Below are 12,811 nucleotides of genomic sequence, written 5' to 3'. Positions count from 1 at the left end.
TTCTTTAAATCACTGTGGCAAACCTGTGTAAACATCCAGACTGATCAAAGATCTTGAAGTTGGTATAAGAATGGAATTTCAAGAATCTGCATGAAAAAGCATGCTCAGAAAGTTTGTGAAAGAACTGAAACTGGAGCTGTTTGCCTTTCATTTTTTAAAGGCTGCCATAGCAAGTAGGCTAGATAAAATTACTTAAGCTTTTAATTTGCATCAAACATGATTCAAACTATTACTTCAAAAGCCTGAAAACAGAAGTTAAAAAAACAGAATGTTTTCTGTTGGGTGTGCTCTATTGACATAAAATGTGGGAATTTTCCATAACAGCATACATTGTCATTAAGCAATACAGTGAGATGGCAAGCTGTCATCTTTTGAAACCTGCAGTGCATGTGACTTCTTAACTTCCATCTATCTCCAATACTTTGTAGACAAAAAGCCAGCTGAGCAGGTACTTGTAAGGAGTCTCCCAAGTCTGTAATTAGAACAAGCCTTCTTTCATCTTTAGCTGCAGACCTAGAAATTCTGATACCAACGCCTTCCACATCATTCAGCTGAAAGGAAAGAATCAAACTCTATTTTGTAAAAGCCAGCCCTGGAAGGCAGAACAGATGTCTTCAAACACTTTACTCTGAATAGTAGTTTTCAGTTGACTTCATACATGGGCACAGAGTAAGTTGGTCTGTAGCTTAAGCATTTGACAAATTTAAAAAACAAATAAGACATTTACAGGCTATGGGGACATAATTGCCAAACCTCTGTGTGCTAATAAATCAGATGATAAACAGAGTAGTGCATCCCCAGAGGGATCTTGGTGACATACTTGTCAGCAATGAGCTCCTTCCTGCCCCTGCACCTTACATTCCCTGTGTTAGTTTAGAATTTGCAATGACGTGGCAGCCTAGCAGCCTTGAAGAATGAAGTTGTCTTTGTGCAGCACACCCAGCAGGAGTGACTATCTCCCCAAGCCACCTTCTGAGTTCACTGCAAGCCTGACTGGTAGGAACCACTTCTGACTGTGAGAGCACGAGACAGGCTTCCCTATCAGCCACTGCTTCCATAGCTTCCAGACAGAGGGACAACAATCTCCAACAGGAAGAGTGGGAACCAGTGAAGAAAACACCTGCCTACTGGAAGATGGACGGGGACCAGTCCAAACAGTACAGCTAGATGCGAACTGATAGCAACAGCGACTTTGGGCCAATATCAATGCACATTTGCTTGAATCTGCAGCCCAAGGATGCAAGATTAAGAGGAATGTATAAAGGATTGGTGAACAGAGTGTATCATCCATACAACTATGGAGCAGACAAGGCAGCACAGATCATCACAGCACTAGCACTATGGGAGAGTCCACGAGCCTGGCATCTCCAGCAGCAAGCAAAAAACTGAACATGAGCACAAATGGCATGACAGTCAAAGAGGCAAGAGGTGCGGAGTGGGAAGACAAAGGGATAGAGAGAATGTGGATGCTCTGAGAGCAGTGTTTTTCAATCTTTTCCAGTTTGCAGACATCCAAACACTTATGGAAGGAAGTAGAAGAGCACTGTGCACAGAAGTTCTTAATAATTGGCTGGCTTTTCATACCTGTATTTCTCACAATCTTGAATTTGTCACATAAGCACCTCACAGAGCCCCACTGGCCCATGAACTACAGGCTGAAGGCTACTGCTTTAGAAATGGAAGGGACTGTTAAAAAAACAGCAGCTGCAAGGAAAAGGAGGAGGAAGATACAGAAGAGACATTCAGTGTCAGGAAGGAGGCACTGAATAGTGTCACTTCTGTGATTTGCATCTGTAAATTAGCAATATTTACATTTAAAAGCATGCACGCTCTGACATTTAAGTTTTTTCCACTGCTGGGCTCTGGTGACTCATAGTTCACTGCTGCCCAATGTATTTATAACTCTGTCAGAACTCCTGAGTGGAATTACTGTGCCTCTCCAGGTAGTTATCTGCTCTTCAATCCTTATTCTGTAGATTATTATTGACACTAGGAGCAGAAGCAGAATGGCTGTGAGCAAAATTTGAAGTCTGACAATAAAAGCTTTGTGCTAGAAATAATCTAGTTACAGGGAGACATGTAATAAAAAAGAGATCCATTTTGTCTGCATGCTCATCCAGTCACAGATGCTAAAACTCCACCTAATAACAGCAACACCACTTGGCATTGCTGTGATGCTTTACCTGCTTTCTATGCAGGCATGAACAGCATTAGTGAATAAAAACGGACCACCACATATGCACATGCTCTCACTCAGCAGGTAAAAATACACCAATGAATGACTTACAAGATCTAGGGCTGCTGCCAAAATGGAGGCATCGGGGATAGTGCCTGGTTCACAGCAGTTCAGGAGAAACTGAAAGCGCTTCATGCCTTGGCGGATTGCTCCCAGGTTCACAACGTTCTTGGATTTTCCTCCTTCTTGGTTGGAGGTCAAGTGATCATCAAAGCTATGGCAACCTAAAGAGGTAGAGAATACAGAGGGGATGCAGGGAGGGGTAGGGAGAAGGGAACACAGTCTCTCACCAATAAAAAAGTGGGACAAAAATTCTGATGAGTACATCCTTGGTCTAAATCCCTTCCTCACCTTGATGCACTATCTTGAAGATAACAGAGGCATTTTTACAATATTCATGACGTCCATGAAATAGACATACAGCAAGCCAGATTCTGGTCTTGGTCATACTGATGTCTGCCCCAAACAATTCTACTATACTCAGTGTGGAAGCCCAGGATCTACTTCAACATAGGTGAACTAGGATATGGCCCTTCCTCCCCACTTCTTTAACACAGATCATCTTGCTTACTGTCTGTTTTTCCTGAATAGTCTCCTATCTTATTTCTTTATTGCCTCTAAGTTTACCTTAAAAAGGAGCATACATAAGCCTTATTCCTCATGTATCAATTTAGTAATATATCATCTACTAGGACAGAAAAATCAGTAGCTAATATTGGAAGTGTTCTATGTGGAAATCAAGTACGGTCCTTTTTTTAGGCATACATCTTCTGCAATTACCAGAACACCCAAAGTGAGACTGGACTCAACTCTTAGGTATCAGCATCATTCCAGCCTCTCCCCTTGAAGTGTCTTGCACTCTTTGGCATGGAAAGTTCCCTAATAAGAGCTCCTTTTAAAAATGAACCTAGCACCCTGCTCCAGGGTTTCTTTCAAGCACGATTTTAAACTCCATATATAGAGTTCACATGATAAACTAATTAATTCACATGATAAACTAATCCCGTTGCCGATGGGAATGAACACTTCTGAATGCAGAAGATCATTAGGCAGTTGGTACCCAGAGTTGAGTGGTAGAACGACACAGATGAGAAATCAGGAAAGTAGTTTCAAGGCCAAGGTGGCTGGTCAAAACAAGAATAGTCAGCTTCTGGGCTTTTTGTCTTTATACATAATACTCTCCCTGTTTACATGTGAAAGTACGAAAGTTTGCAGAATACTGAAGGATAAAGCACTGAAGAAGAGAACACTGAGTGGAGAATTCAGGATTGGCTTTAAACATGGGTTTGAAAGACAAGAGGCAAAACGTCAGCTCTACATGACTTTGTGACTTCTCCTTCCTCAGGAAAGAAGAATGGCTGAAACTCAAAAGTCCCTTTGAGAGTGCACTCCCCAGAATTACTTGGAAAGCACTTATGTACCACAAACAATAGTCACAACAGAAAACGACAACGTAGATCTTCACTTTTCCCCTGAAGACAGAGGTATATCAAATTTCAAGAGATTTCTTTATGACATCTGCAGCTTTTCTCTCTCCAATGAAGCTGTACCTAGTTTTCCAGTAAACAAAATATTCCTATGTTGGGAAATATTTCATCAAAATGGAACAAACACACAAAGTAGAAAGAACAGGTAGAACACTTACATAAATGAGCAGGCACAAATACCCTTTTCTTCCAGCTCATCCTGTTTCCTTATAGCTTGTAGCATGCTATCTGAGCCTTTCTGCTATGGCTGTTGTAACACTAACTCATTTGAGTTACAAACAAATGTTTCGTATTCAGGGCCCTGTGAGGGCTGTGCCTGTATGAAATAAAGAACATTCTTCTGATACAGAAAGGCATGCCTAAGGCATCTCCCTAAGCCCCACTATAAAGTTTTAACAGATGCTTTGTCCATCTGGGCTCAGTGGTGCTACCTACAGTCTATCACTACAGCCCTTTGCAGTCCCAGCCTTGCACTTTGTTGAAGCTTTGCAAGAGAATCCTTCGGAAGCAGCTGATGACTGTCCTCCATTACGCCCATCCTGGAGTAGCCTTACTGTAAGCAGGGGAGCCCTCACTGGCTTAATATTAATGTGACTCAGCCCTGCAGAAAATCTCACACAGTGAGCAGAGACCATTTCCTAACAAAGGAGGACACTGGATGCCCAAGCTCCCACCCCCGCAGTTACTTCCTATGCAAACGCAAGATCACCCTCAGAGCAAGCATGTGCTGTGGTTTGCCTGTGCTGTTGTGCCTTGAACACCCTGGCAACTTCTATGGTCACTCACAATGTCTTCATTAAGTGCCTGAAGGAGCGTTAAGGGTCTCATGTAAACATCATGTAACTCACTTCTGTATATATGCTTTATCCTTAGTTTAGGTAAAAAGATCATTAAAATAAACATTTTGTTATGCATGAATGTGCATATATTTATGTGTATATATATGTATACATATGTATACATACAGATACACACACACGTACACGTATGCTTACATACATATCTAACACAGAATTTCTACTGTAGATGATATATCACAATGAAGATTACAATTTATAAATGATGTGACAAATTATTCTACATTTTATTACTATTTTTTTACTGTAATGTATTTCTCCTCTCTCTGTTTTCTTTTAAATTTGTTCTACTATGTTAAAAAACCCCAAAACACAAGAGGAAACATCACATGGAAAAAGCACAAGCAGAGTAATGGCATAGCATCATGAATGACAAGAATGGGAAGGCAGAGATAGGTTCCAAAACAATGCTTTAGGGTCAGACCTTGACAGATTTAATAGTATGCCCATCCACCTTCAATAGGCTTTTATTCTCTTCTCCATAAGCACATAAAAGCTGCTGATCTTTATGGAAAATACAAAAGCACTGGGAATTTGAAGGCCCTCTGTAATGTTGCTCTTCCACTGTGTTATAAACTGTCCCACCCTGAAAAGGACTCGCATAGATTTCATTACCCGCATACAAGTACGTACACACAGAGGCATTACAACTACTCTAGCATTTTTGCTAATGTTATGTGGCTTTCCTTGCATACCAGAGATCCTTGTGGACATGGTGATACAACTTCCTTAACTGTCCCACTTTGCCTTATAAAATTTAAATGACCTCCCTTAGCTTCAGTTAGGGATCAGGCAATGGCCCAACCCTCCCCATCAACATCACTGGACAATTTGCTTGTTTCTCTTACTAACATGCAAGGGTCTCTGTCTTTAACCCATTGCATCACTTTTATTATGTTGTTTCTAATGCACGCATATGTCAAAACCAAGTATGTGTCATGTACATCTCTTTTCTCACAGGCATGTAAAAGGCATTTCAAGTTCTCTTCATTAATTACATAAATTCTGATGTTACTCACAGAAGGCTGAAGAATGGGCACTCTAGGCAGAAGCAAACTCACAGTGGCATAAAAACAGTACTAGCAAGATGAAAAAAACATTATTTCCTACAAGAAAATGTGAAGGACATCTTACATGAGCACTGTAGAAACAGCTGTGGGAGTCTATAAAGATCTCACTGCCCCTCAGTTTGCTTCCAATAAGAGCTGGGAGAAAACATGGCAGAAGTATCTCACACCTACTACAGCACAAAGTAGTGGATGAAGAAAACAATGTAATTCCTTCCATTGCAGGGGGTATTCACCTTGTAGCTACCAAGCTATAATAAGCTGCTGGGCTGATGCATTTTTCTTCTAAAGGAACGACACTTTTCACCTAGGAGCTAGCTGAAAACCACCACCAGTGTTTCTGCAGTGGTAGAATGATGACCAGTTTACACTGGCAAGATATGCTCATACTTTGCTAGTATCATTTGCCTGAACAATGCCTCACATGCATTACACTGCAGGTCTGGGACAGATGATGGTGAAATACATACAATGCAGTGTCAAAGTATAATGTCAGAAAATAAAAAAACATAATCCCAGAGAATGTAACATACTATAAAGCCACAGAAATCATGGTGAAAAAGAAAATCTACTCCTTTTTGTGTGTTTTTGGGAGTCAGGTTGTGTTTTCTTGAAAAAACAGTAACAGAACTTCAAGATACAAGGTTGTCTCCCTGACAACGAGGATGAGCTCTGAGCTGAGGACATGAGCATGTGAATGACTGCATGACTTTTTAAAACAGAATATATCGTGACCTTGTATTATTCATAAAGGCACTTTTCAAACATTGCTGATTTTGAAAATACATTGCAATTAAATATACTTTCGTGGAAAGGAAAAGTAGTGTTGTTATTATTATGTTGTGTGCTAAGAAAAAGGGACAGCATCCCTAACGAATGGTATGCAGACACCAGACATGCAAACACAGAAGAAAAGAGATAATTATAACAAGGTTTGTGCAGGGTTTTCCATTTCTGTGCTGATCTTTGCTAAAACTGTCAAATGGTCACAAATTGGAAAAAAAAACCCAAAACAAAAAACCCTGATGGAACACCCATTGTTATATTAGGCAATGAAAGATTTACACACCTAATTTTGTACTGAATAAGTGCTTTGAAACAAGCATTTTTTCAAGTGTATTCATCAAATTCAATTTGATTTTAAAAGCCCAAATGTTGTATTTGCATAATTTATTTGGATAATCTTGATTTTTTTAAAAATTGACTTTACTAGAGTTTTTTTCTGTAATCAAAACAAAAGAAAGAAGGAAGGGAAAGAAAACAGTTACTAAGACTAAAAAGTTGGAGAAGGCTAGAATGGATACAAAAACTATGGAGAAAGCAGGAAAGAAGGGAAAGGGGTAAAATACAGAAAGAAAGAGATTTAAAAAAAAAAGGTAAAAAGAAAGAAAAAAGGAGACGAGAACCCTGATTTCTAACCATCTTTTTCTTCTGTGTGATGAAGCTTGGATGGGTGTCTTCGGCAGGTGCGCCATTTACCAAGACGCTTGAAGAAATTCTCCTCTTCATCTCGCCCATTGTCCAGGCCACCTCCTGGCCCCCCTCCTTCTGACAGCTTCACTGCGCTGGTAAACTTCACCTGTGCAAAGACAGAGGGTCAGGTCAGTCTGCGCCGTACCACTATCTCTTGGTCTTCCTTGCTTAGACATAAAGCCTCTACAGAAGGGCTGTAACACAGTGGATCACCATAGCAACACAAGTGGGTCTGCACAGATTTACGTATGCTGAAGCACTTAATCTTTTAAGCTTTCTGCTTAAAGGATTGGTCTTTTGCAAGAGGCTGTAAAGGCACAAAGAAGGAAGAAGTGTGACCAACAATTAAACCTTAAGTGTACTGACAGAGACTGCATTTCTCTCTGTGAACCAAGGCGGACTGACAAGTACAGTGTAGGTTTAACGTAGTCTTCACCATAAGCTGCAAAAGTTCAGTATCAAATTCCCATGGCGCTCTACTCTGAAGACTTCTGTAACAGTCTCATTGGCTTCAATGTCCACGTTGAGTAGAATGTTTCTTTGGGCAGCTAAAATCAGCCAAATCCTGTCCTTCCAAGCTCTTTGCAATGCAGCCTGACACATTTACCTTGGAACTCTGCCTGATGAAAGACAGACGGTCAACAGAGCTGATATCTAGGAGATCTTCCACCCCGTCAGCCAGACCAGAGAGGGAGGAGCGCTTCAGCCAGTTCCCTGTTGCAGAATAAGCCACTCAGGACAATTCTGAAAATGCTTCCAAGCAGAATCTATTTATTAGCAATTGCAGCATACTTCTCCAAAGTGGCCATGCTAGGGTATGGGAAAATGGGAGGAAAGGGGAAGGCAATCTTTCATGTTATATGTATTAACTACCAGGCAAGGCTGGGTCTTGGGACTTGTAAAGGATATATTCTTTGCCCATCAAATGCTGTTTGGAATATTTCTCTTCTACAGAGAGGCACAATGCCTATGAGATTAAGGTACTAGCCTATTGCTTTGGAGACACATATTCAACATTCAATTTTGCCACAGATATCCTCTGTTACCTTTGGCAAATTGCTTACATTTCCCTTTGCCTCAGTTGCCCATCTATAAAATGGAGAGAGCAACATTCCCCAGCTTCCCTTGGGAGAATATAAAATATATTTGGACAATAAGGAACTGTGTTGCAATATTTCTTAAGACAGATTTATGTATCTGTGTTTCTCTGCACATGCAATATTTATATAAAATAGGAAGAGACATACATTTACCTATAGGGAGTTTGAGTTTCTTTCGAAGGGAGATTCGTCGGGAACGGGAGCGGGAGCGCCTGTCTGTGGTGGTCCCAGAGTGAGCAGTGGTGCACTCGGATGTGTCCTGCTCAGACTGACTACTGGTATCACTCGCTGCACTCTGTGACTTGAACATCTTTCGCCAGAAGTCCTTGCGTCCCAGAACGGCCCCTTGGATTTGCTCATCACTGTAAGAAAAGGGATGCAGAATGTGAACTGCATTTCAGTGCAGTTCAGATGCTCACGGGAATGAGGCCTCCCTCCCACAGCCCCCTCCTAACCTCTCTATTCTTTGAGGTTGTTTCATTTTGAATTCCAAACATACTCTTCTCAGTGGGACATAATCAAGTTTGACAACATGCTCAGTATTGTTCAAGGCACAAAATAACCATCCTTTCTACCCTGAGGAGCTTGTCCACTGAACAGATCATTCCAATTTTTAGCTCCTATGTGTGAAAAACAAATCATCTTCTTTAGGTCAAAATGACCCATATTGATAAGACTAAACTGGTGCTTTCCACAAGCATGTGTACTGGAGAGCTTTTGGACATCATGATAGCCCTTTGTGAACCTGCTGGAGTCACAGTTCTCATTAATGTCTTGGAATGGTGTTATGGGTTTGTGTGGCGCAGTTTTTTTTGGTAGTGGGTGAGGGGCCGCAGGGGTGGCTCCTATGAGAAGCTGCTCGAAGCTCCCCCAGCTCCAGGTCGGACCCGCCTCTGGCCCAGGCTGACCCCATCAGTGACAGTGGTAGCACCTCTAGGATGACAGATTTAAGAAGGGGAACCTGTAGTGAGTAGGGGGATTGGAATGTGAGAGGAACCCCTCTGCAGATACCAGGTCAGTGAGGAAGGAGGGGATGCCCCTGCAGCCCGTGGTGAGATGGCAGGCTGTCCCCCCCCAGCCCATGGAGGTGAGCGGTGGAGCAGAGGTCCCCGAAGATGGCCGTCACTCCATGGGAAAGCCCACGATGGAGCAGTTTGTGACTGAAGATCAGCTCGCAGAAAGGACCCACACCAGGGAAGTTCAGGAAGAACTGAAGCCCGTGGAAAGGACCCACGCCAGGGAAGTTTGTGAGGAACTGCAGCCCCCAGAAAGGACTCACGTTGGAGAAGTTCGTGCAGGACTGTCTCCCGTGGGAGGGACCCCACGGTGGAGCAGGGGATGAGTGAGGAGTCCTCCCCCTGAGGAGGAGGGAGTGGCAGAGACAAGGTGTGGGGAGCTGAGCCCAAACCCCATCCCCTGTTCCCCTGCGCCGCTGGGGGGAGGAGATGGAGAGAACCGGGAGTGGGGTTGAGGTGGGAAGGAGGGAGGGGTGGAGGGAAGGTGTTCTAGGGTTTGGTTTTACTTTGTAATATCCTTGCTTTGTTTTGTAGTAAATTACATTGATTTTGTTTCTTCCCCAAGTTGAGCCTGTCTTTTGCCCATGACTAGAAGTTGTGAGTGATCCCTCCCAGCCCTTATCTTGACCCACGAGCCTGCCTTTATATTTTCTCCTCATCCCACCGTGGCCAAGGGAGGGGGGGGGGAAGTGAGCGAGCGGTTGTGTCGTGCTTTGTTACCGGCTGGGCTTAAACCACGACAAATGGGGACAGTGTATTTTGCTATACTCTTGAGATCTCCCATAGCTGTGGCAGGGCTCAGAGCAGAACAGCTTGCTGCAATGCTGCAGAGCAGTAAAGGGCTTTGTATTATCCTTGCAGTCTCAGCAACAGTGAGGCTTCGCAGGCTCAGCTAATGTAGGAGAATACGTAACATAGAGCTGTGGGCCCTTGTGCAAGCAGTGTCTTTGTCCAGTGCATCTCAAAGCACTTTAACAAGACAGACTGGTATTCACAGGCACAGACAAGTTAAATGACTTGTCCAAAGTTACTTAGGGACCAGTGGCCATTTATAAAATTTTCTAAAATTCTTAAGAGCATTGATTAAATTTACTTCAGTATTACATGGCAGAATTCCTTGGACAATGGAGACTTCAAAAGTGCAATGCCTAACAGCAGGTTGATTTGCTCATTAAGAAAACTGGTAGAGCACCTTACTGGTAGAGTAAATGTAACAATCTTCAGAGACTACATGCCCAAGATAGGTCAGGAATGGGCTGGCTCTTGGGAGGCAGTAAAGGATTAATGACCCTTAGCAACAACTTGGAAGTTGAAAATTAATAGTATCATCCCCCAGAAGTAAAAACAAAGCATGGAGAACAGCTGTGATGACATCTCTGGGGAATTAACACCCTATTCATGGCTATGGTATTATGCGATATTGACAAAACTACTGCACTGTCATTTGAAAATCTCTGGTGGCTCCCCATCAAAATCAGGGTGGGTCCAGTTGGCAGCACTGAAAACAGGCATTACCTGGATGTTATCAGCAGCTCCCGAACAGACACTCAACACATTTGTTGTACCATCCAAAGAGATAAGTCCTTGCTGTCCTGCCAATTTGTACTAACTCCAGAAGGAAGCTGCTGGCAATAACGTGTGAAACAATTCAATATTTACTTACTGTTCTGGAGTTTGCATTGGGCGGCTTGAGATGTAACTACGGCATTCATCAGGGGCAGCTGATGCCTGGCCTTTGTCAATGATGACACTTCCCACCTCGGATCTATACAGACAATATAAAATCATCAGCTAAAGCGAATGGATGGCCCGTCTCATTGTCATCACATAGCTACTTGACATGGAAACCACCGCTGCTGAGCAAAAAGCAGCTTTAGAGATGTACCCTCTCTTTAGCAACTTACTGCCTTTATATATATCATTCCTGAAAAAGGCATCAGCTCTTAGAAGCAAAGCCAAGGTTTTTAGGGGTTTTTAAACTTTCTTAATCCTTCTTCCCAAAATGTTAATACGACAAGCCTCAAAGCACCAGAGAAAATTTCTTCTTGATAAAGAAGCATGTCAGGATTATATTTCTTCTGGGACTTGTTTTGCATACCACAGTTTACCTGTCAGATAAACAACACTAAGGATGTGATGCCCATTAAAAACTATGTCCAGAGAGTGTTTCGGGACTGACACTATGTTTCTTACTTCTCTGAACCTTTCCTTCTCCCAGTGTTTCCACTGCACTGTTCTCTCAGGCCTCCTGTATGAGAGGGTTAACACTTTTTGCTGCAAATCTATTACTGTCTCAGTTCATTAAATTTTAAAGGAGACTGCTGCCACAGTACAATTCTGTACTCAGGTAACGACATATACTATCAAGATAAAACACACAAGCCCTTAGACTTTCTACATTTGTGTTCAGTGCATGCAGTCATACAACCATATGCAAGTCAGTCATTTGCCTTCTCCCTCCTAGACACCACCCACCTTTTGCTCCCAGAAGGTTTTGGCTCTTGCTCTGTTTCCTCTGTTTTTTTTCCTGGTATTAACTTTTCAGCGCTGTCTAAGAGGGCACTGAGTGCCACTCTCCGAAATACATTCCCATGAGCCTCCTTGATAAACTGGACCAGCTGTCGGATATCACAGTACAAGCCCTGAGTAGCAAGACATCATGAAAATGAAAGAATTCAGTCTGCAGTTTGTGAAGAAGCAGTGAGAATCAATAGTTTCTAAGGTACTTCAGCAGGCCGTTACTTCCTCCAGCTGTTGTCTGATATACTCTCCATGTACAGGGTTTGTGTTTTCTGGCTGGGATCAAAAGCTGGAAACTCCATTTAGTGCACTCAGAAGAAACAGACAATGAGGAGCATTATTGTTATGGAACATGCTCTGCAATGGGCTACAGCAGACGTAGAGGTATCGGAGACTAAAACAGCTGCAAGATGAGGGAGCTGCAAAGATGACTTAAAGCCCGTTTTATCTCAATCCTGTAGCCCATAATCTTAAAAGGCATGAAAAAGCTAAATGGAGGCGGGGTGGGGAAGTAGAGTGCAAAAAATTGCATGTTTTGTTTCAAAACCAGTGGGTGTCTTGGGATTTTTCTTAATTATTTTAGAGCTTTACATCATGGGAATAGAAGAATGACTCACTCATTCCCCAACCTACTCCTACACTCAAGGCTCTTTTTAGTTCTGAACATTCATACACATCTGTGATGTGACAAAGCGCCTCTATATCTGAGGGCAAAGGGATGGAGGGAACAGTTTTGCAGGACCTGATTTTTGATCTGTTAACTCTCCTGAAAGACCTTGGATTATTCCAAAAATTCCCAGCTAGGAACAGCACAGCCAGCTTTCAACAAAAAAAACCCAAACAAACAAATAATTGGATCTGTATACTGGTTAAGGCTCTTTGTCATATGATATTGAACACAAGATTGACTTTAAAGAGTGATGCAACAACAGCAAATCCTCATATACACTCTGCATACTATGTTCTCCTTACAGGCAAAATTAACGGTGCTACGCTTAAAGGTAAGTTTCACCTTACACACTAGCTAAAAAAGGGTCCAGAAAGATATACAATTT

At 42.3% G+C, this 12,811-nt stretch overlaps 1 protein-coding gene across 2 annotated transcripts in view; it reads right to left on the bottom strand.

Moving 5' to 3' along the window:
- Positions 1-12,811, bottom strand: part of UNC80 (unc-80 homolog (C. elegans)) — a 132,306-nt gene that overhangs the window by 82,525 nt on the left and 36,970 nt on the right. For both annotated transcript variants that reach the window (XM_010583247.1, XM_010583248.1), the window contains exons 17-22: positions 11,712-11,878; positions 10,900-11,001; positions 8,368-8,582; positions 7,728-7,834; positions 7,127-7,226; positions 2,288-2,460 (exon numbers count right to left, since the gene is read on the bottom strand). In XM_010583247.1, the coding sequence (XP_010581549.1) occupies positions 2,288-2,460; positions 7,127-7,226; positions 7,728-7,834; positions 8,368-8,582; positions 10,900-11,001; positions 11,712-11,878 (864 nt within the window). The remainder of the gene's footprint in view (positions 1-2,287; positions 2,461-7,126; positions 7,227-7,727; positions 7,835-8,367; positions 8,583-10,899; positions 11,002-11,711; positions 11,879-12,811) is intronic.

Source organism: Haliaeetus leucocephalus, unplaced genomic scaffold (genome assembly GCF_000737465.1).
Source record: "Haliaeetus leucocephalus isolate CR32 unplaced genomic scaffold, Haliaeetus_leucocephalus-4.0 Scaffold880, whole genome shotgun sequence".
NCBI classification, from domain to species: domain Eukaryota; kingdom Metazoa; phylum Chordata; class Aves; order Accipitriformes; family Accipitridae; genus Haliaeetus; species Haliaeetus leucocephalus.
Note: the sequence above shows the minus strand (reverse complement) of the source record. Positions and strands in the feature narration are given on the sequence as shown.